The sequence below is a fragment of the Corvus moneduloides genome, chromosome Z (genome assembly GCF_009650955.1).
Source record: "Corvus moneduloides isolate bCorMon1 chromosome Z, bCorMon1.pri, whole genome shotgun sequence".
NCBI lineage: Eukaryota > Metazoa > Chordata > Aves > Passeriformes > Corvidae > Corvus > Corvus moneduloides.
The window spans coordinates 60,147,594-60,175,297 of NC_045511.1; the positions used below are offsets into that span (position 1 = coordinate 60,147,594).

General features: G+C 41.3%; 3 protein-coding genes across 11 annotated transcripts in view; all 3 read left to right on the forward strand.

Annotated features, from left to right (window-relative positions):
• The window catches only part of FREM1 (FRAS1 related extracellular matrix 1), a 64,229-nt gene extending 62,014 nt beyond the window's left edge, over window positions 1–2,215 (forward strand). The window contains exon 37 of one of the 2 annotated variants that reach the window (XR_004237526.1): window positions 834–917. Coding sequence is in view for 1 of the 2 variants with exons in the window: in XM_032096245.1 (XP_031952136.1) it covers window positions 834–1,033 (200 nt within the window). In the remaining variant the exon portion in view is untranslated. Of the gene's footprint in view, window positions 1–833 lie in introns of both variants that reach the window. The other variant, XM_032096245.1, reaches the window with a different exon arrangement.
• Window positions 2,216–11,339: 9,124 nt separating this feature from the next.
• CER1 (cerberus 1, DAN family BMP antagonist) lies at window positions 11,340–13,014 on the forward strand. The gene is made up of 2 exons (XM_032095608.1): window positions 11,340–11,867; window positions 12,721–13,014. The coding sequence occupies exons 1-2, from the start codon at window positions 11,340–11,342 to the stop codon at window positions 13,012–13,014; spliced, it is 822 nt and encodes a 273-aa protein (XP_031951499.1).
• A 9,107-nt stretch (window positions 13,015–22,121) lies between these two features.
• ZDHHC21 (zinc finger DHHC-type palmitoyltransferase 21) overlaps window positions 22,122–27,704 on the forward strand; it is a 37,826-nt gene continuing 32,243 nt past the window's right edge. Inside the window, exons 1-3 of one of the 8 annotated variants that reach the window (XM_032096888.1) lie at window positions 22,327–23,067; window positions 23,939–24,037; window positions 25,100–25,192. The gene's annotated coding sequence lies outside the window, so the exon portion shown is untranslated. Of the gene's footprint in view, window positions 22,185–22,326; window positions 23,068–23,088; window positions 24,038–25,099; window positions 25,193–26,025; window positions 26,182–27,704 lie in introns of those variants that run through there. The other 7 variants (XM_032096892.1, XM_032096890.1, XM_032096893.1 and 4 more) reach the window with 7 other exon arrangements.

The window sequence follows — 27,704 nt, forward strand, 5'->3', positions numbered from 1 at the left end:
TCTTAGCACCTCCTTTCTGTGGATGACTGCCTTAGCTCATATACTAGTGCTACTGCTTTCTTCTAACCCTTCTTGTTTCTGTTATACTGTCCTCAGTTTGGTTCTTTTTCTTGGATTCTGAAGTGCAATTATCAGCTCCTAGTAATTTTCTGGATGGATTTACTAGGTATACTAAATTACCTCTAAAAAATACAGCTGGTTTTGGATCATGTTTAATGGATCATAATTCTGTTAACCTGAAAGAAATAAACTTGGTTGATGAAGATAAAGACTACAAGATTGTTATGCCAATTTTCTTATCTTGATCTCTCCTAAGAAGACAGGTCATGTCTGAAATTATGCCACACATATTGGTCTTAGACGATACGGGAAAAGATATGTTTAATGTTGTACTAATTAACACAAGCTAATTTTACAACTGTTAATTTAAAGTGTAAACAAGGTCCACAAAGATCTGCAGAATTTTATATTCAGAAGAAATCTGAAGACATCTGATGCTGCCCAGACTACTTGCTATTTCAAGTATCAAAAGACAAACCTATGAGGTGATAGACATGTAATAGACGTAAGGAGAAAAAACCATTTTAGATATGTGCTACTGCAGAAAAGTATATTTTCCTTTATTCATATGGCACTAACTGTGATTCAAGTGGCCTAATTAAATCCCAGATTGTGTTTTGCTTGCGTTCTACCAGATGTTTTCTTTTTCTCTCAGCATGAAATTGTATGCATTTTTTAATGAAGACCAACATATAGAACAACATAGGCATCTCTAGGCATCTGGCTCCAGTGACAATAAACATCACTGATTTGGTCTTACTGATTTCACACAGGTTTGAATGACCAAGTCAATCCTGGACGTTGGGAGTGGAATGGAGGAGAACCTGTAACCTACATAAACTGGAGAAGAAGCTCCTACCACTTTCCAATGAGAGGAAGAAACTGTGTATTTGTGCAGAAGCGAGGAAAATGGCAAGCAACTGACTGCAAGAAGGTCAAACCAAGCAGCTATATATGTTCAAGAAAGTTCTAATGGATGGAGGATGCCTCTGAAAGCATAAGCACATTCATGCTATTTCAGTGGGTTATCTGCAGTTAGAAAACCATCCTAATTATCAGCAAGGCTTATTTTATGCTGCCAGAGGTGCAGATGCACTGGCCTCTAACCAAGGTATAGAGATCAGTTGCAAAAATTAAGTCCAGGTTAAGGTTTTGAAATCTCCCCAATGACTTTGATCTGTCACTTACTCATAGGTATTTTTATGCCAAAGAGCTGGGTCTCAAGGCTTTCATCACACTTCAGTGTAAAAGTATTTTTTCTTTTAAAGAAAGAATGTGTCAGTTGGTTTGCTTTGCTCTTAAGGAGGGGTTGTGAACTGCAGGTTTACTCTGCAGTCACAAAAAGAGGAATACTGCTGGGGTTGGAAATGAGGGCAAACAGTTGGCTAAAAGCAGATCCTCTTGGGTGATGACAGGGGTGATGTCATGTAGGTGCTGGAGTTTCTTTGGTGGATGCCCTAGTACATCTTACAAAAGTACCAATAGCTGGACTTTGGCTGGTGACAGAGTACCAACAGGAGCAAAGTCTTGTATTTCTTCTACCTCCCAAGGCCAGCTTGATAATCTAATGGATCTGCCCACACAGAGTTGCATCTGTTTCACATTCCTATGCAAATTTTTTCTTTTTTTTTTGGGAATTACAGGATGGTGCTGTAGTTTTTAGTGTAATTAAATAATGGGACATCTCTAAACCTAATGTTACAGCAAATGACGATTTATTAAAAAAAAAAAAGTAAACTTAATCCTAGGATATTATCCTGGGATATTCACTGATATATGAACATCAATAGGATTTATATGTGTGTATAAACCAATGTAATCATGAGACATATTTTGTAGTAAAGCAGCTATGGCTTTTGAAAAGTATTAATCTAAGTCTTTATTAGAGATTTGAGGTATTTAAAAATCCAGATTTACTTCAGAGAAAGGTTTAAATCCCAGCAAGTAATAGGAAAAAAACAGCTGGCCAGAACTTATTATTTTAGATATATATAGTTGCAGTATAACCATTTTGTAACAATATATTAAATTTATACTTGACCTGTCAAAAGCTTGCTTTTGGACATTTTAACTGCCAGCCTTAAAATTACCATTAGAAAGAAAAAAAAAAAAAAAAAAGATACAAGGATCTGAGCATAGGCTTCCTAAAAAAAAAGAAAATTAAAGCTCCTCTCAACAGGAGCCAGTGTGTGACAGCTGTTTTGGAACTGAGCAGGGTGAATTTGCCCTGTACTTACGAACTCTCATTCTCCCCATCTGCCTGCCTGCTGCCAGCAGTTGATCCCCCCCCTCCTCATCTATTCAGCCAGGCTCTAGATCAGGTTTGCACCAGGGCTGCAAAACCTCCTTCTCGGGTTCCTCTCAGCAATTTCTCAGTCCTGCAAGGGACAGACAGAGAAGAATCACCTCTCCTCTCTGACCTGAAGGACACTGTTTCAGGGGTAATATATATTCCTCCTCTTTGCCTCTGTCATGCATATGTTACTCATCCTTCCTCCTTGCTATGACATGTTAAATCAAAATGTGAGTAGCTGAACAGTTTTTGTATATAGGAAAAAACCACCCCGAAGGCACTGTTGCCAATAAACATGAGTGCATCGCAACATCAGAGAAAAATGTACTGGGGACAGAACGTCCTCACCTTTATTGTTGCTATCAACAGACGCAGACAAAAATATTTCCAGGATTTCTCTCTTTTTTTTTTTTTCATGGTAATATTTATGAAAAGCTTCTAGACACTTTTGCTAGACACAAACTCTTCTTTTTAAGGAGTTTTCTAGGTCAACATAGATATGCTACTTGTCTCCAAACCAAGTACTCCTGAATCCCTGGTTTTAGACCTGATTTTATTTCTGATAGTTTTCATTACAGAAAAAAAAATCAGCATCTAAAAAAGCACTCTTGATATCTCTTAGTGGTGTGTTCTGGAATTCCAGGGAAAATTGATTGAGACATAAACTTTTATTTCTTTAGGGCCTTTTTTAAATAAAAGCTGTAGAATTTATTGGTGCTAATTTGAAAAAGCCTATTGAGATAATTCAAATACCTCTCCCAATTATTTAATAAACTAATGATATCAGCAGAGCGGGAATTTTGACAAAGGTGCTTGTTACTTGATCAGTAACTAATAAATTACTCATGCCACCTGACACAACAGTGACTCAGGTTTGCTTCTGTGAGAGTAGGGGAATTTTTCCCTTTTCTGTACTTCATTTGAACTACTTTAAAATGATTGCAGAGTATGAAGATTTCACTACACAACAGACTCTTAGTGGTGCAAACTGCATGAGTTTACCGGTTTAATTATATCTAACACAATACACTAATGAAACTAAAATTCTTATATTGCAGAGCAAGTATATTTCTGCCCTGAAAGGCTGCTGAATTTTTTTCCAATACAATTAACTGTTCCAAACATTTACTAATAAATTTAATTTTTTTTTGTGCTTAAAAAAGTATTTTTTCACAGATTTTTACATCTTTTATTTTTATTATTAGAATACTGGAGTTCAAAGAACAAAACATACTCAAATCAGAGAAAGCACAAATAATTTATTATTTTTTCTGTTGACATAGGAAATTATTTCTTCTAAGAAGTTTAGTAAAGGATGGGCCTACAGTCCTGAGGAGCTTTGGGGATTTTTTCATCTTCAGTATTTTTGGATTAGACTCTGAGTAAACTCCAGGAAAGATCAGTATTTAGAGGATCAGCATCACCAAGAGTATTTCAAAAGGCTGAAAGTAAGAAAAAGGAGTATGTAAATTCTGGTATTCACATACGGATGCCACACTTTCTGGATAAACAAAGGATTAATTTCACCAGAACTATCCATATATCCATATCCGATAGAGGGATGGGCTGTGTGAGTGCTGTGTGTGCTTGTCACTTTAAACTACCTTCACTCCCTGTCAAATATCTTTTAAATAAGTCAATATTTCAAACAAATTTGACAGAGAACTAGTTAACTCGAAGCCAATGGTTAAGAAAAAATTGGATAGCCAACAGGTCACAGGATCACTTCTTCTGAACCAAAATATTCTACAACACTTGAGTTTTTATTAAGTTTATGTATATCAAGTATTTAGCCTGAAAACTATCAGAGAAGTTTTCCAGATCTTATTTCTACACATGGATACTTAGTTGAATGTCTTCAAGTCTTTATTCACTCATATTATAAACATAACTTTGAGAGAATTATGTGTAAGACTCAGTGAATACCAGTGATTCTACATTATTTACATCACGTGACTGGTGCTACTGTAATTCTTCTATTCAGAACACTATGTATATTGTTATGTTTAACTCTGTAATGTGTGTTAATAAAAACCCCAAAATATACTTCTGTGAATATGAATTTCTTTATTTTGAAATCTCACAAAAGCTTGTTTTCTCGTGATAAAAACTATAGTGTTTAGCATAGTAGAAATGCACTTATAATTAAGCATAATATTGCTGCTGTTTACTCCATGCAGTTTCTGAATTCAGTTTTTTCTTTTGTTTGGGCCTATTCTTGAGTGAATACTATAAGGATATTTGTACCATGAGTTAACCACACTTAAAAGAGAAAATGATGTTTATTTTGAGAAATTAATCCAAGGAAAGTTAAAGGTCTGCAAGCAGATATACAAGAAGAATGGATTCAAGAAAGACTGTCAGCCTATAAAAATGAACTTTAATATGATGCTTGATTTAAAGAAGAATGTGAAAAAAGCCATTGTCCCTCAGAAACCTCAGTCATCTTCAGGGGAGAGAGGTAGTTTTCCTCTCTTATTACCCTTTGAGAATGCTGACTGTAATTTGGATAACTCTTCTACTCTGTTACTTAAATACTGTTCTCTATGTTGGTACACTTAAATGACATGAACACAATAGGCTTTGGTTTTTAAGGTTTTTTTTTTTTTTTTGGCATTGAGGTAATGCATTGTTTTCAATCAGAAGTAGTACCAATCAATAGGACCTAATTAGAGGAATCCCATGGGTTAGGGGTATAGAAGACAAGGGAGTCCAGGAGAGCTGGTCAATATTCAGCATTCCTGCCAACTCAAGACCATACGTATCCCCATGAGCAAGAAATCAAACAAAGCTGGCAAGAGATCTACAGGGATGAGCAGGGAACTTCTAGTAAATTTCAAATGGAAGAAAGAAATTTATGGAACGTGGAAAAAGATAGAGGCCATCTGGGAGTGATGCCATGATGATTTTTTGCCTTTTCTTTTATACCCCTTTTATATACTTTTTTATAATTTCTGTATTCTTAGTGTTTTTTAGCCTACATTCTTAGGCTAAAAGAATTTGTCAAGCTAGGAGACTAAACATTTTAGAAGCTTCATAGTTAGGGATCAGTGTGCCCCAGACCCCAAGGTCCTCTCCAGAACACATTCTGTAAACTAAGATAGAACCATCCAGGGGAAGGCTCCTTGGGGAGAGGGGCTCACTCGAGCCTCTCACTGGGGAATCTTTGATAGATATGCTAATTAGTAAGACCTGTAATGTTATACCCGATCTATTGTGTGTGCCCATTGCGGTGTGCATTTCGGTGCATTCCACCCAGACGTGGTGCACCTAAGGATGCTTAAAATAAATACAGAGGTAAAATCCTTTTGCCCCTTCTAACCATGTTTTGATTCTTGATTTTAAGACCAGGAAGAGGCATCAGGAGGACTATAGGAATATTGTGGGTATCCTGGTGATGGATGACACAGAGAAGGCCGGGTAACTGAATTCCTTCTTTGCCTCAGACTTTACTGCTTAGGCCATCCTTCAGGAAACCCAGACCTTGGGGACAAGAGGGGAAGGCTGGAGAAAGGAAGACCTGCCCTTGGCCATAGAGGGTTTGGTTAGAGATTGGCTAGGCAGACTTAAATCTATGGGCCCTGATGGAAGGCACACATGGGTGCTGAGGGAGTTGGCAAATGTTGTTGCTAAGCCCACTCTGCATCTTCTTTGAAAAATAATGGAGGAGAGGTGCCTGATGACTGGAGGAAAGCCAATGTCACTCCCATCTTCAGAAAGAGCAAAAAGGAGGAGCCAGGAAGCTACTGGCCAGTGAGCCTCACCTCCATCCCTGGAAAGGCAATGGAACAGATCACTCTGGAGGCCATGACCAAGCACATAAAAGAAGAGAAGGTCATCAGGAGTAGTCAGGATGCACTCACCAAAGGCAAATCATGTTTGACCAATCTGATGGCCTTTTGTGATGGCATGGCAAGATGGGTCAATGAGGGGAGAGCAGTGGATGTTGCCTACATTGACTTCAGCAAGGCTTTTGACAGTCTCCCATAACATCCTTGCAGGTAAGCTCAGGAGATGTGGGTTAGATGAATGGACAGTGAGGTGAATCAGGAACTGGCTGAAGGCAGAGCTCAGAGGGTTGTCATCAGTGGAGCAGAGTCCAGCTGGAGGCCTGCAGTCAGTGGTGTTCTCCAGGGATCAATACTGGGACCAATCTTCCTGAACTTGTTTATCAAAAACCTGGAGGAAGGGGAACTGGGGGGAGTGGCTGACCCACCTGAAGGCTCTGCTGCCATTCTGTGGGACCTGGATCAGCTGGAGGGTTGGGCAGAGAGAAACCTGATGAGGCTCAACAAGGGCAAGTGTCAGGTCCTGCACCTGGGGAGGAGCAGCCCCAAGTGCCAGCACAGGCTGGGGCTGACCTCCTACAGAGCAGCCCTGTGGAGAAGGACCTGGGACTCTGGGTGGATCACAAGCTGTCCATGGGCTGGCAGTGCCCTTGTGGCCAGGAGGGCCAATGTCATCCTGGGGTGCATTGGGAAGAGTGTGGCCAGCAGGTTGAGGGAGGTGATCCTCCCCCTCTACTCGGCCCTAGTGAGGCCACACCTGGAGTTCTGTGTGCAGTTCTGGGCTCCTCAGCACAAGAGAGACAAGGAGTTACTGGAGAGGGTCCAGGGGAGGGCCACAAGGATGATCAGGGGTCTGGAGCATCTCTCTTATGAGGAGAGACTGTGGGAGCTGGGCCTGTTTAATCTGGAGAAGACTGAGAGGGAATCTCATCAATACATACAAATATCTCAAAGATGGGTGTCAGGAGGATGGTGCCAGACTCTTTTCAGTGCTACCCAGCAACTGGTTGAAGAGCAATGGCCATAAACTCAAGCACAAGAATTTCCACCTCAAGATGAGGCAGAACTTCTTTGCATTGAGGGTGGCAGAGCACTGGAACAGGCTACCCAGGGAGGTTGTGGAGTCTCCTTCTCTGGAGACATTCAAAATCCACCTGGATGCATTGTGTCACCTGCTCTAGGTGACCTTGCTTTGGCAGGTGGGCTGGACTGGACAATCTCCAGAGGGCCCTTTCAACTCTAATGATTCTGTGATTAAGAATATTGTATCTGAAGTATTGCATATAAGCACAGTGAGCAAAAGATTATAATTTTATTCACAGAGAAGAAATTTTAAGATAAGTCTATATAAATTTTTATTTTACCTAAGAAACCTTATCTGCATCTTCCTTGGATTATATTACAAACATTTTGTTGGTGGGGTCAAATTCTTCAGTGAATTACCTCTCTCAAATTATTCGCAACAATATAAGAATATGCATCTTCCTGAAGACTGAATTGTGTGTTTGCCCAGACTCCTTTTTCCCTGTCCCACAGGTTTTCCCAGTCTCTTTATCCCTGTCCCATGCCTTAGTAACCTGCAGCAACCAATCACATACCCAAGGGAACTCCTCATGCTTGGTCTGGAATTGGACACACTGTCAATTAGGCAGTACATATGTGCCAGGACCATTCAGGAGATGCTTCAGGAGGAAGACACCTGTACAAAACCCAGCAGTCTGGACAATTCTAACAGTGAGAGAACCACCCATTGCATCCTGTGTATGAACCTACAGCCAGGAGAACATGGGCCAACACGAGTGAAAGGACACTCATCCTAGCCCCACTGAAGACATAAACATTTTAAAGTGTGAGCACCTTCATTTTGGCTGCAGTATGAAACTTATTGCTGTTCTTCGTTCTGTTGCTAAAACACAGAAAAGAAACAGAGAAAAGTGAACAGGAAGATATAAATGAGTGAAGCAAGAAACAGTGCAAGAGAGGACTTGAAACAGAGGGGTGTTTATGATGTAGAGTATCTAAGGTTGGAGGTACAAAACTAAACAAACCTATTGTCTGTTCTTTCATCTCATACCTTGTTAAAAGACTCCTGGTTTCATAATTAAAAATTTCCCATGAGGCCTGTATGTGATCTGTTTCCCTGAAACTGAGTAAAACAAAGACCACAGATGGCCTTCTTTGATAAGTACAATTATTGGAGAACAAACTGCATAGTGATTCATTAGTTCTGAGGTCTTCATATGGGATCTGTTAAAGATATATCTGAATACAAGTTTGTCTACATAGGATGTGTTTTGAAAATTAGGAGATATTGAATTGGACTGTATATAGAAAATCCATTTTAATGATTTTATCATCAATCATGGTATGATGAGACTATTTAGCTCAACAGAAGGCAAGTAATTCAAGTGCTGCCCAAGAATTATTTTTAGGCATCAACTGGCAGCATAGATAATGTCCATAATGACTGAATAAACTCCAGCTTTGAAACAGATGAATAATACCACTTCGCATTTGCATAGCACTTGTCATCTGTAGACCTGACAGTTTTAAAAGGATGGGCAAACATTCACAGTGACTATTTCTAGTGAAAACAGAATGTCCTGAATAAATTGCTACTATGAAGGCAAATCAAAGCCTGCTTGAAAGGCACTGCTGCATAGAGCCACAAGATTTAACAACCAAAATACAGTGAAAACATGCTCTATGCTTATATGAAAGGGTAATCAGGCAGGAAAACAAGTTTTTAGAAAAGAAACAGCATTGTTTTTTTGTATAAATCTGAGATTAGGTCTATTTGGAACATAATGTTTATGTGCCCAGTCCAATCCCTGTAGTCAATGATTAGTCTTTGCAGTTGATGTCACCACAAAGAAACTTGCAAATGCTTGCTATTTTTAACTTTAGAATGATTATCTGAGCTTGCTGTCTGAGCTGGGATGCCTTCCTGTAATGCAGGCAGGCTCTTGCCTAAGCTGAGAGGCTGAGGAGAGACCTGCTACCTCTGCATAGTTATATAGGCAGCTGACTTTGAAACAAATTAAGCCAGTATTTATATATTGAACAAACCATGGCCAGATGTACCAGGTCCCATATCTTACCAACTTTGCCTCTTGGAAAGCAGCCATAGCATACTACTGTAGGCATGAGGGAACAGTCTTAGACTTGCTTGGCAAAACCAGAGTTGGCATGCTGCTTTTGGGTCTCATCAGATCTTAGGTAAAACCATCCAAAAAACCCCAGTAACTAGAACTGGCTTGACCTAGAAGTGAAGAGAACTCTTTTATCAGCCTTTGGGTTGCGGAGCAGCTTGCAGAGTGACTTGCTGACACTTCTTTGCTTCAGTCTTCTTCCCTACCCTTCTGTAAATGATAATTTGTGCATTTACATCTGAAGCCCCCAAAGGCCTTTCTTCTTGCTATATGTTACAGGACAGAATGGTATGTACCAGGAATGGATTTGGATCTTGAATAGGTTTTTTTCATTGCCTTTGCACTGCAATGTAACATTAGCAGCAAAATATCTATACATATATGTCAATACTAAGATTTTTATACATTCCTTCTTAACATTTACACTGCAGCAATAACCCAGGCCAATTTAGGTTAGATAGTCTGGGAAGCCAAATCATTCCAGTTCTACAATTCACTTAGTTTTCATCTGTGCATTATCAGAGACATCCTTAGATGACTTGCAAATATGTATCTTGCTTCAAACAGACAAATTTCATGTTTGAAAGGCATTGGCAAATGTATCACATCCTCTGTGTAAACATCATACAATATAATACATAGGTGTGAATATCAGCCCAGTCTCGGGACTCTTCAGCAACTAAAACAGAGTGAAAAAAAAGAAGGAAATCCTGAATAGTTTTGAGTGACTTTTATCAGTACACATCAGATAAAAGGTATTTTAGTTACAAAAGTCAACTGCTTCAGTTCAAATTGTTGGCCAGCACAGATATGATATGAAGATTCAAACTGCAGTTCTAGGTAATAAATTAATTCCCTGAAAATTAAAGTCAAGTAACATCATACATCTAGTACACACTATTTATTTTTTCAAGAATAATAAAAACTTTAGAGTCTATGGATAGACTTTCGTAGAAACAGGAGTGTGTAGAGATTAGGGTACCTAAATGGCAAATTATCTGAAGCAGAATTTCTTTTTAGTATTTTAGTATTAGGATCCCTGTTTGTAATGTTTATTGAAAATAACTTTTTTGTCTCCCAAAACCTTTCTCTATATGCTGTTCTAGCAGACTTTTTTTTCTTACATGTTGCATAACATGGTAGTTTTGCAGAAAATGCCTCTATTTTAAAGTCTAGTAGTCTTGAGGTATTTCTGTTGAGACTTTGATAGCTAGAATCATAAATATGTCTTTTCTAACATGTTCTATTTAAATGTTCATTTTGTTTACCAGCTTTAGAGGATGCCTGGAGTGGCTTTGGTGCCTGAACAGGATGTGGCACTGTTAGTTAATCTTTGTGAGCCCAGGAGGCAGAGTTTCCTCACCTTGAGACCTTTTGCTCTTTTCTGGTGACACGTCTGCCCTCCAGCAGCTGCAAACCTGCTGTGAGGAAGATCAAGCAAGGGCTAGTGCTCCCTGACAGATTCCTCTGACTGTCTGAGTGGCAGTCTGTTAGCAGTGCAGACCTTGGGTCATATCCCAAATCTGAAAGACCAAAGTTAGACTTTTGAAAACATGGTCTCAAGATCGAGCTTACTGTTTCTGCAAACTTTAATCAGCTTGTCTTTTCCTATTGTAATGAAATAACACTCCCTGTTTTGACAGTCTCTGGCTGTATGGAATGGAAAGTCAAAATAAACAATGAAGACCACACTGAACATTCTAATACACAACTTTGAAAGTTTCCTTAATTCCTCAGCCTAAACTAGACACCTTATCCAAACATTTCCTCCTGTTGACTCCTTCTGTCCTCCACAACATCCTGGGTTACTAGATTTTAGATAGGAGCTTCTAATACACATAACTCAGATTGAAAGCAGAGTTTCATTAGCACAAACTTCCCTATCATAATTGTAATCTACAGTAAATGAATGTAATTAGCTACACCAGGGTCTCCCCCGAGCCCTCCTCTCCTCTGCCATAATCTGACACTAGGTTCTCATATAAAGCTAGCATACTACATTCACTGCAATAGCAGCAGGTCTACAGGGTTGCACTTTCCAGGATCATGTCACTGCTTCTCCTTCAGATGTTAGTGCTCTCATGTCTTGGAGCCACAGAGCTACAGAGAAATTCTCAGCAAAGGAAAAGCAGAAGGCCATTTCAGCACTTATTCTACCCAGACAAAAATCTGTTTGAAAGTCAGAGTTCTCCTGAGCTGGTAAGCGAGAACCCAGTAGGTGTTGATGAGACCCTGGAAGTACCAAGCTTTTTTGTATCAATTCCACAGACAGCATCTGGAAGTGAGAAGAAAGAGGAGAAAAAAATGTCCAGATTCATTCTTCCCAGTACAGGACTCCACACAGACCAAGACCTGAGAACCTGGGTTGCACCCAGAGAGATCTCTCCTGTGGAAAACTTCTCTCCACCCCATTATTCCAGGAAGAGAGAGTCTGAATTTCCCTACAGAAAAGATGCCAAGAAATTCTGGGACCACTTCATGTTAAAGAAAAATTCAGACTCTGAAGAGGTTGTCCTGCCAATCAAGACCAATGAAATGCACCAAGAAAACTGCAGAACCCTGCCTTTTGCCCAGGTAAGAACAGGCATTCAAGATCAACAAACATGCCTTTGCCCCTGTCTCTTGTAATCAGCAACTGAAGGGACATGGGTTATTTCAGTGGCTAAGTCACAGGGCTTCAGAACACATTGTAAGTGGCTGAAAGATACTGATGAAAAAATTTTAGTGTGATGAGGCAAACTGCTAAATTGCAGCACTGGAAAGCCGCAGACTCAATTTTCAAAGAATTATTTATTATTTTTATGCATAGATATTCTGACAAAGCCTATGCAGGCAGGGAAGTGATGAGTAATTATCCATTCAATAAATACACATCTCAACTGTTTGTAGATCTGAATCACGATCTCTCTCTCTCTAGATAGATAGAGCTAAATATGTGTATGTACACACACACGCACGTGTGTGTATATATATAAACAGGAAAAGCTGGTTGTTTTCTTACAGCTAAGCAAGGATTCTTTTCTCCTGTATTAAGTAGAAAACTTGCCTATGTCTAATTCTGTGCTAAGAATTTTGGAGAACTGGTAAATTGTCCCATGCATAGATGAAGCCATTCTGTCATATTGTAACATCAAGACAAGCAAACAGTATAGGTAAAAGTGCTGTATTCGCTGTAAGTTACCATCTATTCTCAGTGTTTCTGTAATCACAATCTGTTCAGGACCATGTCTTTTCATATCCAGAACTAAATTTATTTCACACAGACATATGTACATACAGATGTGGCTTAGAAACCTGTACTTTTTGTTCTGAGAAAAAAAAAGTGCAGTGGTTTTTTTTTTTTTTTCTTTTTCTTTTCATTCATGCCTTCTAGCAAAGTCCATGGGCCATTTCTGCACCAGAAACCTTGAACTGCTTTCTGTTTCAGGGTGTTACTCATAACAGCTGCGAGAAGGTGACAGTACAGAATAATCTGTGTTTTGGAAAATGCAGTTCCTTTCACGTTCCTGGTTCAGAAGACCATCTTTATACCTTTTGTTCTCATTGCTTGCCCAGCAAGTTCTCCATGAAACGCCTGGATCTCAACTGCACTGATTCTGTTCCAGTGATCAAAGAAATCATGATTGTAGAAGAGTGTAAATGTGAAACTAGGAAGATTAAAGACCCCGTGATTGGATCTCTACTGTCAGACTTGTATGCAAATGTACATGGGCACAATTAACCTGTGCAAAGTACTGCTTAACTTGATCATAAGAATTTGCAAATAAAAAAATCCAAAAAAGTTGTCATCACGCCAGTATACAAAAATATTAAAAATGTGGACTTTGTACATGATCTTCTCTGTTTCAACAATAACTTTATCTAAAATGTAACAAATGTTTCCTTGCAGTTGTTACAGAAAAGGAGATGAAATTACTGGGCTTATGTGTTAAGTTGTTACTTCAACAAGGGAAAACTCTAAAAATTTTTCCACCCTTCCTATCACTGTTTCTAGCATGCTAGTAAACAAAGGCTGAAGAACTAACATGATTTATCTGTGCAAAAACTGAACGCTGACTTTTTTTTCATTGCCTTTGCTTGTAAGGAGTGCCAATTTAACTTCATTGGCAACAAAGAAGAGATTTAGTCTGTTCCCGGCAAAAATATATCTACTTTTACATCAAGATAATGGCTGGAGAGTGTAAAACATAAATGGACATGAGGTACATAGAAAGCTGTGACTAGTTAATGTCATACTGATTGATCCCAGCTGGAGTTCGGGTCTCATTGAAAACTAATATACTGCACAATTTACACTGATAGATAGTGGCAAAGGGTATTTTGCCATAGAAACCACTTGTTCTCTTTTCCACATACCTGCATTTGCTCTGTACCTTTATTTTTACTCAAAGTGTTCAACTGCAGAAGGAAAAAAAATTACAAAAAATGCCAGAGTCCTACAGAAAACATCACAGATGAATACACTGTCGTTATTATTTAAATTCACTGTGGAAAGACAAGGCACATTTCCCAGTCTGATGAATTTTAACATTGTCAATGAATCTAAGATAAAGTTTAAATAATGTTCTCAACACTTAAACTAAAGCAGAAAAGGCATTCATGTGACAGAAAATCTGAGAAGGACTTTATAATCATAGCAATACCTCAACAACTTTACAGGAACAGCTGAGAGAACTCTGCTAGGAAGGGTTGGAGTCTACTGCTAGGCAACACAGCACCAGTGGCTATTAGCTCAACTGCTGGCTTTCCTGCTCTCTCCAGCTGCTTCTCCCTGGATTTCTCTTGCAGACCTGGCACACCAGAGATCAGCTTCCAGCAACAGAGCTCAGCATACTTCTAAGCCAGTTTTTTTCAGTCCTCTGGGAATCTGCTCTCAGACCTGGGCCACTGTTGCTAAACTGTCACAGCTCCTTTTTAGGGTATTGGAAAACACTATTGACTTAACTGGTTAAGTTCAAGGGCTGGGTAGATGATTCCTTGTATTTGAACCGCAATGGGATTAGAGCTATCTTAATATTCTGTCAGAAAATATGTTCAGCATGGCTTTGGAGTGCAAGGCCCATGTTGAATATTTACCAAAAATTGCATCTGAATTATGTTCTGATACTGGATCTGAAGCTGTTTGCTTCTGCAGGTCACTCACAGTGAATGAACTGAAGATTAGTATATAGTTATTTTTCATTATATATTAACCTGTTTTTAAATAATAAAAATTGTGTACTAAAACTCAAGAAAGTATTTTCTCTATTCTTTTACATGAAGGACCTATGTGAAAACTATATATAGCTGTTTATGGCATGATATATGGTGTCATTCCAAGTAACTAGCTATCAATGTCTTATAATCCCTGTACTGTGTATGAAAATTGGTGTTCATTTTTAATCAAGCCTAAGGAAGAAAAGCACAAAAGCACTAAAGTTCTCAACTTTTTTCTCTTTATTGATGAATTTTTTTAAAAAATCTGAAAAAGCCAAGTGTTCTCAGATGTTTTTCTCAGAATGTTTGACACGTTTTAAAGCTGTCCAAATATATAAGAATGTTCACCCACATTTTCTTTTTTGTTTTCTGAAATGCAAATATGTTTTTAGGTTTGATACTTGCAGAGAACCACTTGAAGGTAGGACCTACATACACTCCCAGTAAGATTACGAGTCAGTTAAAAAGAAAAATCTTCCAGTCTTGTCATTTTGACAAAACTGACGGATATACTATGAGCTTATCATGAGGATGGCTGAACTGAAGCTATGTTGTGGACTGCAAAGTACTCAGTCTAATTTTTAAAGCTTCTTCTCTGTGCTGAAGCATTATTCCCGTTGAAGAAAGCTATTCATGTAAGAAGTTTGTGGGACGAGATTCTTAGTGTAAATTTGTACAGCTTAAAAGTAGGTGAAAAGAGGTAATGACAGCTGTAGTAATTGCTAATTAGATTAGTGCTGTAGGTTTTTTGGATGCACGTTTAATTAACCCAGCAATGACTGGTTGCATGTAATTAGCACAGTAGTCCACAAAATCAATCAATGTGTTAATTGGATCAGATTTCTCAGCCTTTAAAAAATCTATATTAGGAATATGTTTTATCCAGGGGCTAACAGGATTTTGCTCTCTGAGCATAATGACTGCCTCTACAAGCAGAACACTGTGGATCAGAAAGGTGAGGGATCTCATCTGCATCACTGTATGGATGCTTTCAGTAGTAACATTATAGCAACAAACCCTAGTTATGTCTGCTCAGAGCTTGCATGCTTTCTGTAAGTGCAGCTATGCTGACAATGTAAGTGCCGTTAATGTGATCTATTTCAGAGCACTCCTTGTGCAAACCTACCTTACAGAACAAGACTAAACTATAGTTGCTGAGCTCTCTGAAAATTCCGATCAATTCCAAGAAGAGTTTCTATGCTTCTGCCCTTTCTGCCCTTTTACTTGTCCTATTGTCTCTTTTTGAAATGCATGTGCTTTATGCAGAAAATAATTCAAGAGAAGTGCTGTTTTTTTCCTATTGCTCTAGCAAAATAAAACTTCAGTCCAGGCTACTCTTTTAAGTGTGGATGTAATGCAACCAGTTTTAATGCCTGTAAATACATCAAACACCAGGGTTACATCAAACTCTTACTGAATTCTGCACAACCATATATTCCAGGGAAAAGTCTCTGAAGCTGCACTTCATGCTGTGCTTGGTACTTTGTTCACCATCTACGAAACATTCACAACTAACCCCATGGCTCTCAGCTGACTAGCTTTTACTGGCAGGTGTTGAAATCTCTTGCAGTGTTTTCTCCTAAAGGTACTCACTCCCTTCTGCAAGAGCAAAACAAAACTTACTCAGACAGAAGCTCTCTGCCAGTCTATACAGCTGCATAATCATGTCTGGGATCATAATATGCTGAGCTGGAAGGGACGCCCAAGAATCATTGAGTCCAACTCCTGACCCTGCACAGGACAGCCTCAAAAATCACACCATGTACCTGAGAGCACTGTCCACACACTTCTTGAACTCTGTCAGGCTGGTGCTGTGACCACTTCCTTGCAGAGCAGTTCCACTGCCCAACCACCCTCTGGGAGAAGAACCTTTGCCTAATATCCAACCTAAACCTCCCCTTACACAGCTTCAGGCTATTCCCTTGGGTCCTGTCAATGGTCACCACAGATAAGAGATCAGTGTTTGCTCCTCCCATTTCCTTCACAAGGAAGTCATCCAAAATGATGCGTCCCCTCAGTCTCCTCCAGGCTAAACAGAAAGTGACCTCAGCTGTTTCTCAGAAGGGTTTCTTCCCCTCAAGGCCCTTCACCATCTTCATTGGCCTCCTTTGGATGCTCTCTAATAACTTAGTACGTTTCTCATATTGCAGTGCCTAAAACTGCCCCAGCACTCGAGGTGAGGCTGCCCCAGTGCAGAGCAGAGCGGGACAGTCCCCTCCCTTGCCAGGCTGGCAATGCTGTGCCTGATGTCCCCCAGGACAGGGCTGGCTCTCCTGGCTGCCAGGGCACTGCTGACTCATGTTCAACTTGCCTCTGACCAGGACGCACTGGTCCCTTGCCATGGCACTGCTCTCCAGCACCTTATTTCCCAGTCTGTCCATACATCCAGGGTTGCCCCATCCCTGGTGCAGATTCCAGCACTTTCCCTTGCTGAACTTCACATGGTTGCTGATTGCCCAGCCCTCTGATTTGCCAAGGTCTCTCTGCAGGGCCTTCCTGCCTTCGAGGGAGTCAACAGCTCCTCCCAATTTTGTATCATCTGCGAACTTGCTCAGTATCCCTTCCAGTCCTGCACCCAAATAATTTATGGATATATTGAAGAGCGCAGAGCTGAGAATGGAGCCCTGTGGAACCCCACTAGTGACAGGGCCCCAGTCTGATGTCACCCCATTCATTGTAACCCCTGGTGCCCGACCTGTGAGCCAGTTGCTCGCCCATCACATGATGTGTTTATCCAGCTGTGGGCTGGACATTTTGTGCAGAAGGATCCTGTGAGAGATGGTACCAAAAGCTTTACTGAAATCCAAAAAGATTACATCAACTGGCACCTCCTGGTCAGTGAAATGTGTTACCTTGTCATAAAAGTAAATCAGGTTTGATAAGCAGGACTTCCTCCTTATGAAGCCATGCTGGCTATGACCAGTGTCTGTGTTGTCTTTCAGGTGCTTTTCAATACCTCCCAGAAAAGTCTTCTCCATAACTTTGCCAGGCACCAAAGTGAGACTGACAGAACCCTGCAGTTTCTGCCTTCTGTAAGACAAGTCCTTTGTCTTCCCCTTCTTATAAATCAGACAATGTTCACCAGCTTCCAGTCAGCTGGGACTACTCTGGATTCCCAAGACCATTCAGAAATCATTGAGAGAGGCTTTGCAATGACATCAGCCGGCTCTTTGAGGATTCTCAGATGAATCCCATCAGGCCCCATAGATTTGTAGGGATCCATCCAGCAGCAGATCCTGCAAAATGTACCCAGAAGTATGTACTGTGCCAGATGGTGCATTTTTAAGAGGTGTGGAATTAGGGCTACTTCGGGTCCTCCATCAGACAGTTTACCAGTAGAAATAGGAAACACTGGTAAGGAATTATAAATTTTTTGCATTTTCTGTTGTGCTAAACCTAACTCCTTGAATATCTTGGCATGTAACCACCAACTCCAGCTCACCTGAAATCATTCCCTGACAGCTGTGCACACTCCCTCTGCTCAGATGAGAAAGAATGGGGATTAAAGGACTCTATACCTGGCCCTATTGCAAGAATATTGATAAAAGGTTAACTGGCCTCACTGAGAACAAGATTGTCCTGTTTACAGCACCTCAGGCTCCACGGCATCAGCAAAATGCATTTTAACTTGCAAATTAAAAAATTAACCAGAACCTAAATACTTACTCCTCCTCCTCCTCCTCCTCCTCCTCCTCCTCCTCCTCCTCCTCCTCCTCCTCCTCCTCCTCTAATACTGGTAATGGTAATAACAATCATAAAAATGATGATGATAATAACAACAATAATAAATAAAAAAAGTCAGGGATAGCCTGATGTTTCTCTAAGGGCTTTTCTGAAGCATTTTCCTTTTTCCTGGTTTAGCTACTGCTTTTACCAGTCATTTAATCTGATGTTCTGCTGGTGGCTGCAGCCCACAGCAGGGTGTTCAAACTGAGCAGGCATGCACCTAAGCTGCCTCCTGAACAAGGGCGTACTTGCTGAAGCTTGTTCAAACTCACCTCACACTACATAGATGTGGAACATTTAAGCAGTCTGTTGCCTTGCCTGGTCTTTAGACAGCAACTCTTGGAGGAAGAGAGGCATTAGAAGAACTAATACCAGGACATCTGCAGCTTGACACTATCTGAGCAGAACTCCTCACACCACTGAAGTGCCTAAGATGAAAATTAACTCCCTAATTTACACTACTGCCTGGTTTATCTTAGTACCCCACGTAATCTATCTAGACCGCAGGCTCAGGAAATTTCACCATGTCTACTATTGAGGCAGGAAGATTAGAAAACATACCTTTCCTTTGATTTTTCTGGCTATTAAGTCAGAGAGAAAATGGAGCCCGAGACACATTTTCCCTTAACAGCTACAGCCTCATCCTAAATACGTCACGTTGTTGACTGACAAAACTTCTAGGCCACAACAGGTTTTGTTTCAGCAAGCTGTTTCATTGACACAGACTTTTTTCTTCATTACATGGATCTTCATGACATCAAGAATTCTGCCCCCATTCTAGAGTTTACAAGTGTGTTCTCTGCGTGTCACCAAGGTTTACAAGAAAGTGAGCAATGCATCAGTGCTGCAGGAAAGTGGTAGCGATGAAATTGCACATTTTAGAAGGATCCAGGAAACTGAGTACTACTGAGAAGGCTGATTTCTCAGCTCAGGATGTATCTGTGCACAGACAATGCCCCTTCTGCACATTGGTCAAGGGGCACAGTTGGGCTCAAAATGAATCCTGGAAAACAGTCTCAAGAAACAAGGGGCTTGTAAGCTGTAAGAATCACGGGAGTCACAGTGCACATCTCTCTCTTGCATGTACCCTCCATAACAGAGCCTCAGCTGTTACTGCACATGGCTTGATTTTAGCAGGCTGATTTACTATTTACAGAGTGCCAATAAAATTTATAGGACGACAGCTGGTGGCTCCTGTGGTAATTTATAAACAGCAACAACAACACAACACAGACATCAGAAACTCCAAGAGGAATTCTGTGCTATCGTGCAATATTTAGCACTGAAGAAAGCAAATAATTTTGCAGACTTCTAATAATCTTTCTGTAATACATCCATATTGGATTTTATGTAAAATCCATATTATGCAAAGTTAGTATTTCCCATAGGTATGTTTTTTCACACAGAGTGGAGCTCACCACAAAGACTCATTATCTATCTATCTGGATTTGATATTCTGGCAATAGAGTCAGGTAATATCTATGGGCCAAGACTTTTCAGTTGGGAAGTCCAGCATGTAACTCCCTGCTTTTCCTCCTGCAATGTGCTTTCTCAAAAAAAGCCTTAACAAAAGGGGATGGCAGTGTTGATGATTAAGCCAGAAAAGACCACTGCCCTTGTTCCACAACCTATGTTTACTTCATATCCCTAAGTAAAAAAGAGAAAAATACAACCTGTCTGGCAGGACTACAGGTCTAAAGAGTGGCCATTACCAGCATACCACTGCAGAAATGCAAAGCCTGGTATTCAAATGGAAGATAGTATTACTGACTGATTCTTTTTCATTCTACATGAAACCTTCATTGATCATACTATTATTCTTTGCTTATATTTCGATTTTACTTCGCAAATCCATGGTTTCCTTCAAATTTCTTGATTGTTTTGGTTTGTGGTTTTTTCCCATCAAAATTTATTCCTCAAATCAGTGAAAAGTTTTCACAACTTATTAAGTCTTTTACAAGTAGCCACAAATATGTATATGAAATTGTCATGGAATAGAGCCAGAGGCTGGTCTTTGTTGTTTACAAATATTTATAAAAGAACAACTTTTTCAGTTATTCTCTTCTCCTTAATAGACATATTAACAGTCCAATTAATATGTCTACTATTTTCAGTGTTACCTGCTCCTATCGACACATATAGGTTGCTCTTGAGGAACTGCTCTTCTCTGGTTTACCTGGAACATGCTTCTTTCACCTTCCAGACAACCTCCAGTTTCTGCTACAAATATCTATATTCAGGTCAGAGCAACTTTAGGTTGAAATGTTAACAATTGCCCTGTGTAATAGAAGACAGTAGACACACAAACCAGGACAAGGTCCAAAATCTTGACAAAAGCTTGAAAACTACCTAAATACTAACCTGACTATTTGGGTTCTGCTTTTTTGTTTGGTTGGGGTTTTTTTGTTTGTTTTTGTTTTGTTGGTTTTTTTTTGTTGTTTGTTTGTTTTGATTTTATTGTTTGTTTGTTTTTTCAGAATAATCATGTTATGATTATGTTTTTGGAAGAATATGATCAATAATAAAGAAGACTTTTCTGCCTTGGTGGTATTCACAACATTACTCTTCATCCATTTCATCCATCACCATGAAGGAAAAATGCTCTAGGGTAAGAGCCCATCAATTTGCAGTGGGAACTATGCCACTCAGACAGATGGGGTACCTTTAGGTAGCCAAATGATCATATATGTTCATCAGCAATGGGTGCTCAAGGCATGTTTCCCAGCTGGGAACACTGAAAAATTTATCCATTACAAGCTGTCTGTGGCTCTTAGCCACAGCTAATCCCTCGTGGGTCTGAATTATCTTTTTAAAACAAAGATTGGGTTTTGTGGCCAGATAAGGGCCCTATGTGAGCAAAGGGCACAGAACAGCAGGACACCTGAATGTCATGAAAATGTTGCAACTGGTCTGTGCTGACTGAGGAGAGACACCAGGATGCAAAGTTCAGAATTACTAGGGTAATTCTTTATTCATGAGCGTCAAGTGTCCCATTCAAATCAGTGCACACTGCATGTGTTTGACAAATGGTTCTTATGCCTTTCATTCATTCATATACATGATTTGACCACTCACTACGTAACATACATTCATGCTACTATGTTGGAAAACAGCAATAGATCTGTGGTGTCACAAGTGATTCTTTCTTGATTTAGGTGTTCCCAGAGTTGGTCTTGCTACAGCCACCTATGATGCCAGATTATGGCAGGGCTTTGTAAGAGGTATTGAAAGGACTGGGATTCTGCTGTTATGTTCATACCCCAGGGGCATTTTTCTTCTTCATGGACGCCTTTAAGATTCTGAAAGACAAGAGGTCCTTATCTGCAAGGTGGGGAATTGTCCTCCTCCTTGCAGGCAGCTGGGGCCTTTCCCTTATCATGAAACCATCGTTATGCAGTATACAAGCGGAAGTATCTCTTAAGAAGCCTAGCTACTACTGAGTTCATACAACTTACATACTGTAAGGCCTAGCTGGTGCAGCTGCCAGATTCTCCCAGCAGCAGCTTGGACACTGAGGCAGAGGTCTCGTCTGCAGCACTCATTTTTGTCAGGGACTGCAAAGAGACGCTGCAAAAAAGACGGACGGCGAAGGGCTCATGCTGACTGAAGTCTGTGCTCGGAAACGGGCTCGTGACAGCGAAATCCAGCCCTGGGGCAGTGCGGCTGGCTGTTCCGCCACAGGCGGATTGCTCACACAGGTTTCCCACCGGGCAGGGTAAACCACCCTTCCAGAGCGGCTCTTCCGCCCGCGCCGGAGGCGAGGCACAGACCGCACCGTGCCCGCCGAGTGCGTGCCTCTCGCATCCGAAGCGACACGCCCCCGTTCCGCGGCCGTGCGGGGCAGCCGGGGCCGGCTCGGGCGGGTTCCAAAGGCCGGCTCTGCCTCCGCCGCTCCCTCCCTGCGGGCGCGGTCCCACCCGCCGCGGCGCTCGGAGCGCGCACGCGCGGCCGGAGCGGCGGAAGCCCACGGTTGGTTCCGCCGCGTGCCCGGGCGGGGGCCGGCGCGCGACCCCCGTTCCTCCGGGAGCGGCGCCGCGGGCGGGCTGGGCCGGGCCGGCGGGAGGGGCGGGGGCGCGGCACCGGCACCTCGGGCACGGCCCCGGCACCTCGGGCACGGCCCCGGCACCTCGGGCACGGCCCCGCCGCGGCGGGCGGGCGCCTGCGGGGCTTCCTCCGTCCTTGCGCCTCCGCTCCAGCATTGCCGTTGTCTGTGCTGGGAGCCGGGGAGGGAAGCCTTGGGCAGACTTGCCGGGTATCTCCCTGGCTATGAAATAAGGAAATGCTGGTGTCGCTTTCATGCAGCTCCAGGGTGCTGGCTGTCCTGTAAAGGAGGGGGAGGACGTTTGCTGCTATTGAAGTGGTAATAGGAGAGGCACGTGGTAGTAGTTGGCTCTGTGTTCAGCGGCGCGGCACAAGGAAATGCAATGGGCTTGGCCTCCCTTGCTTTCACACTTTCATTTCCCAGCTCCAGTAGTTAGTCAAATAAAATTGCATGTCTTCGTTCCCTTCAGACTGATGATCCAAACAGTAATGTTCTTAAGTAACGTTTATTACCTGTCTGCAAGGGGCTGTTTGGTCGGCAGTAGGTGAGGACAGTTTTCATGGGCTTGGGATAAGGACGGTTTGGTGTGCATAGGTTAATACCAAACCACATCCCTCTCCAAGCCCAAGCGACATTTTTTATGAATGCCGTAGGTGTTTACACATACGCTTTGTTAGATCCTATCAATGTAAAATAACTGGGTGGGAATGTCTTGCCTACCTCAACACACCTGTCAGCGGCCACTTGACAACTGCATTGTGCCGAGGTCTCTTCTACAACCATCCGTTCTATAAACATGAGAAATGCCAGGTGTGTGGGGTTTTGTCATAGCAAAAATATGCTGTTGCTTATGTTAACTGGCTATTCAGATACTATTCTGTTTTGTTAAACAGAAGAGTTGCAAAAAGCTTCATGACAATTCTGTTTTGATGCTTGATACTATAATGTGACTTCTTTAAAATCTGGTTTGTAAAAGTAGGTTGGTTGATTGATTCAAGTCCACCTTGTTTTTTCCTGTTGGAGTGTAATTTTAGTTTTAGTATCAGTAATCTTTGGCAGTAATTCTTCAGATTTCAGGAGAGTCACTGGTCTAAAACTGCAGCTGGATCCAGAAATTGGGGGAGGCTGTTGATTGTTGCTGCCTTGCCTTAGCTATCACAGATATTATGGGAACTGTGACTCTCTTGTGTTTCTACTCTTTGTTCCTTTTTCTGACTTGCTTAGCCTTTTTAGAAAGTGGTGTTTTTTCCACTCTAGAACTGTGTATTGCAGAGCATAGTATTGTTCACTTTGTGTGGGGCCTTAAAATTGTGTTTCACAGTGAACAATACAATAAATTACTGATCTGTGTTCTGCACTTGTGAAAAAAGTTCTGCAAGTCAGATTTCAGAAGTCTTACTTTTCTTAATGAGCAGAGCTAAAGTGAGGCACAGTTTCTAGTTATGTATCAGTGCAACATCCATGAATGTGCAAGGAGCAGGATGTCCTCGGAGCTGACTGTCATGCTTCTTAGAGTGAGAAATTGAGTACTGCCCATTTTGGGTATATTTATGAAATACAATTTTCTGAGTACATTTTGGGACAGTCTTGATGCAAAATTGTATACTTTTTATTTTTCTGAGTTTGCATTCAAATGAGTCTGTTAAAGCAATTTGTATCTCATATTAACATTTCTGGTTAGCACAAAGCTTTCTCATTTCTTGGTGTTGGCTTTCTGCCTGCCTTACTCATTCTGTGGTCTCATTATTCCGTGGATATTACATGAAGAGTCATATTGCAGGTAATTGTAGTGAACAAAATACTGAGTTTATGATACTATTGATGGAAGTGGGCAGAAAGAAAAGGGCTAGGAAAAAATGCTGTGTAGGCATCTTGTAATAAAAGTATTTTTTGGAGAGGCAGGAACAATTCCTGATCATGTAGGAAAGACTCAGTCATGTTTTGGTGAAGCTGAAGCTTTTCGTAGGCACAGCTACTGTTTGCTTTCAAATGATTTGTATTTGAGTTGTTTATTTAGGAAAAATAGCTATAAATTAGGGTACAAGGGAAGAAAACCACAAAACTTCCGACATTAGTGCTCTGTATTTTCTCCTAAATTATTTCATTGGAAAATTGCTTTGCTTGGAGAATTTCGTTGCTTGTATGAATACTGAGTGTATACAGATATAAGTCACTTAATTGTTTCTCTCAGTTTGTTATAAACCTTGTCATAGAGTTTTTTCTTTGTATATTGTTGTTTTATTGATCAGAAATTATGAATTTTAAAGAACAAAATTATTTGAGGTCAGTGATCTCTTTTTTGACATTGTATTTGAAAGAGTAATAAATTCACTTTGTTTGTGACTTAAATTTTAATCTAGTACGTTCTTCCTAGTTATCAGGTTTTGTACATCTTAGTTTTCTTTATTCCTCTCACTTTATATATTTATGCATGGTACATAAACCGTAAGAAGGGGAAAAAACTCACTTTGCCAGAGTAAGTCAATATATTAACATTGTTAGTTCACTGTTGCTGACAAAGTATAATGAGAAATACAAAACTTAATTTACCATTATAATGGGCATACAGGAAGCAAATACGTGTAATTGAAACATGCTGGCAGTAGTGCAGTTTTACACAGACCTTTCTTTTTACATCCTTTTGAATCTATATTAAAATTGTGAAATGGCCTAGAACTGAGATTTGAGGAATGCTAGTTAGAATTAACATGTCGTTTTGGAGACAGCTCTACTCAGTAAGGTGAGATGTGAAAAATAGAATAGAAAGTAACCTGTTACATGCTTCCTTTCGAACAAGTGATGATGGTTGGCTGTGTATCACACTATTTTCTGTCTCTTTCAGAAGATACAGAAGTCAGATGAAAAATCACCCTGTCTTGAGAGTGGAGCCTGTATTTGCATGGTTCTGACTTAATTGTGGAATTTGTTGTCTAAGGTACGGTTTGAAGGGTTCTGATGATTGTTTTAGATTTTTAATTTTAAAAGTCAACATGGTCATGCAGGCAAAACTAAGTCACCGAGGGATAAAAACTTGGGATATATTTTCTTGATAGGCATTCTTACTGTTTTCTCCCGAATTTCTCTCACTGCTTATTGCTCGCACATGGTACTAGTAGGCCACTCAGAAGCAAGTATTTCAGTAATTATATCTCTCTGTTTTGTTTGTTGAGCTGTTATTTCCCATTCTGAGGAAGTGCTGTGAAGTAATGGAATCTCTACTGCTCTGGTAAGATGAAAAACAGATGGATTCCTCAGTAGTCAGCAGTGCTTCTAGTTATGTTTGGTTATTTTGGCCTCTGTGTTTCTGTCAGTCTGCATGATTTTTTCCCTTTGTAAATTAACGGTGATTACTCCCAGTTACCTTCTTGTCCTTCACGTGTTTGAAAGTAGTTTCTGAGATTGTTTCCTTCACCTTCCCAGGGAACAGGATGAGGCTAGTAGGCCTGTAGTTTCCTGGATCTCCTTCTTGTCCTTGAAAACAGGGTTGACATCCTCTAGCCTTCCTTAGGCTGGTCATGTATGTACCTCTACAAAGCCTTTTCTTGGAACTTCATATCCCCCATGTCATACCAGATTGAACTCCAGGAGGATCTTGGTTTCTCTAACCCCATCCTAGTGCACCTAAGTGATGTTCCTGCATCAGTTGTGTGCACACACTTGGTGCAGCCCCAATTCACCTTGGTTTGGTTGGTTATAAGATATCTGTTGTCCACATCTTCCTATGTCCTTTGCTTGCAAGCCCTGACCGCCATTTCCTTTCTCATTCAGAGGTCACCACCTTCCTCTATCATCATGCCTAGTTTAAGCATTCCCTGAGCAGATGAACCAGCCTCTCAGAAAAGATGCTTTTACCCCGTGTAATTTCAGGTGGATCCTGCTCCTCTTCACCCTCAGTTCTTGATCTTCGTAGAAGGTTCTATGGACGTAAGTGCTACACAACTGCTGTTCATTTGCAGGATCTGTCTACTTCTTAAGTTCTCCCCCTTCACCAGCAGCACGAATGAGATGCCGCTTGGCTACCAGGCTTTGGTCAACACCCTGTGAACCATGTAGTCATGCCTGATACACTTCTGCTCTGCCCGATATGTCCATGGTGCCCGAATTGAAAAGCAGCTGAGGGTAATAGTGTAAGGGCCAGACTACTGCCAGTCTCAGTAACAGCCTGTCCAGGACCCAGGCCCCTGGCAAGCAGCATACTTTGCCAGGTGACAGGTTGGGCCGGTAGAGGTGTCTTTGTCCCTGAAGCAGGAACTCACCACTGTTCCTTACCCCATCCTTCCCATACTGTCACTGGACTCAGGCACAGATGGCTCAGAGGCTTTTTTGCACAGAGCTTCCTGTCCATGTCTGCTGCCAGGGCTCAGAACCTGTTCTGTAGATCAGAGCTGCAGGCAGAGCAGGAACCTTCCTCCTGGTGCTGGAGCTCAGAGGCTCCCAGGCTTTGCTTCATTCTGTGTTTTCATGTCCAGCTTGACAAGCTGAGGCTCTGTCTGCTTCTCCTTGTGTAGTGGGGTTCCGGTAGCTGCAGGAACGTGGTGGGTCTGGTCTGTCTCCTTTTCAGCACCCCTGATATTGTACAGTCTGTTACAGGGGGGATACTGTAACACGATGTATCAAACCAGGAGGCCCGTAGAAAGAAATATATATGGACAGATTCTTGGTAGATGTTTCAGAGATGTTTATTTCTCCAGCTGCATGGCCGGGATCTGCCCAGGAACTGCTCAGTCACGGGACCCGAGGGTCCTTGCCCGCGCAGGGAACACAAAACAACCAATGGGGAACGAGGCTGAGCAGGGCAGGGAAACCTCATCTCTGTCCCCTCAGAGCCCCTCTCCCAGGGCTACATGGCGGAGGGAGGAGACCCCAACATTTCACCCGTTTATTTTTAACAAAAAGAGATTTAAAACTTAACACTGAAAACAACTGGATAAACATAACAAGAACAGTTTTAAAACGATACAAGCCACCCTCCTGAATCTTTAAAAATGTCCAAACAGATTCTCTGGAACGTCTTAAGGCTGACAGAAGGGAGACAGGACTCTCCAAGAATGCTTTGTAGGGAAACTGATGCAGGAGAGGGTTTAATTTCTTCCCTCCCCCTTTTCATTCCCCCCTTGGCATTGGAAAGGGATTTTTGGGGAAACAATTGGCAAAGGCATGGTTTTGTGAGGGAAACCATGGATGAAAAAACGGATTGGGAATACACTGGGGGTAATAGGATATAGGATAAAAGGGAAAGGTGGGATTAGGAAAGGGAGACTGTAGGGGGGGCTTATAATGGAGATACTGTCTAACATGACTACGATTTTTAGCATATATACTGCCTTTTACAGGAACACCATCAGGCCCAGTGACCTCTGCTGCTTGTAACCCTTTTCTACCTTGCACAATTTTGAATTCCACCACCTCTCTATCTCCCAAGCTTGGGGATGCATTTCTCAGGGTTA

Bases quoted from the DNA above. Each gene is read 5' to 3' on its own strand.
- CER1 (XM_032095608.1), top strand. From the start codon at position 11,340: ATGTCACTGCTTCTCCTTCAGATGTTAGTGCTCTCATGTCTTGGAGCC. The intron at 11,868-12,720 runs GTAAGAACAGGC...TTTCTGTTTCAG, and splicing joins GAACCCTGCCTTTTGCCCAG to GGTGTTACTCATAACAGCTG.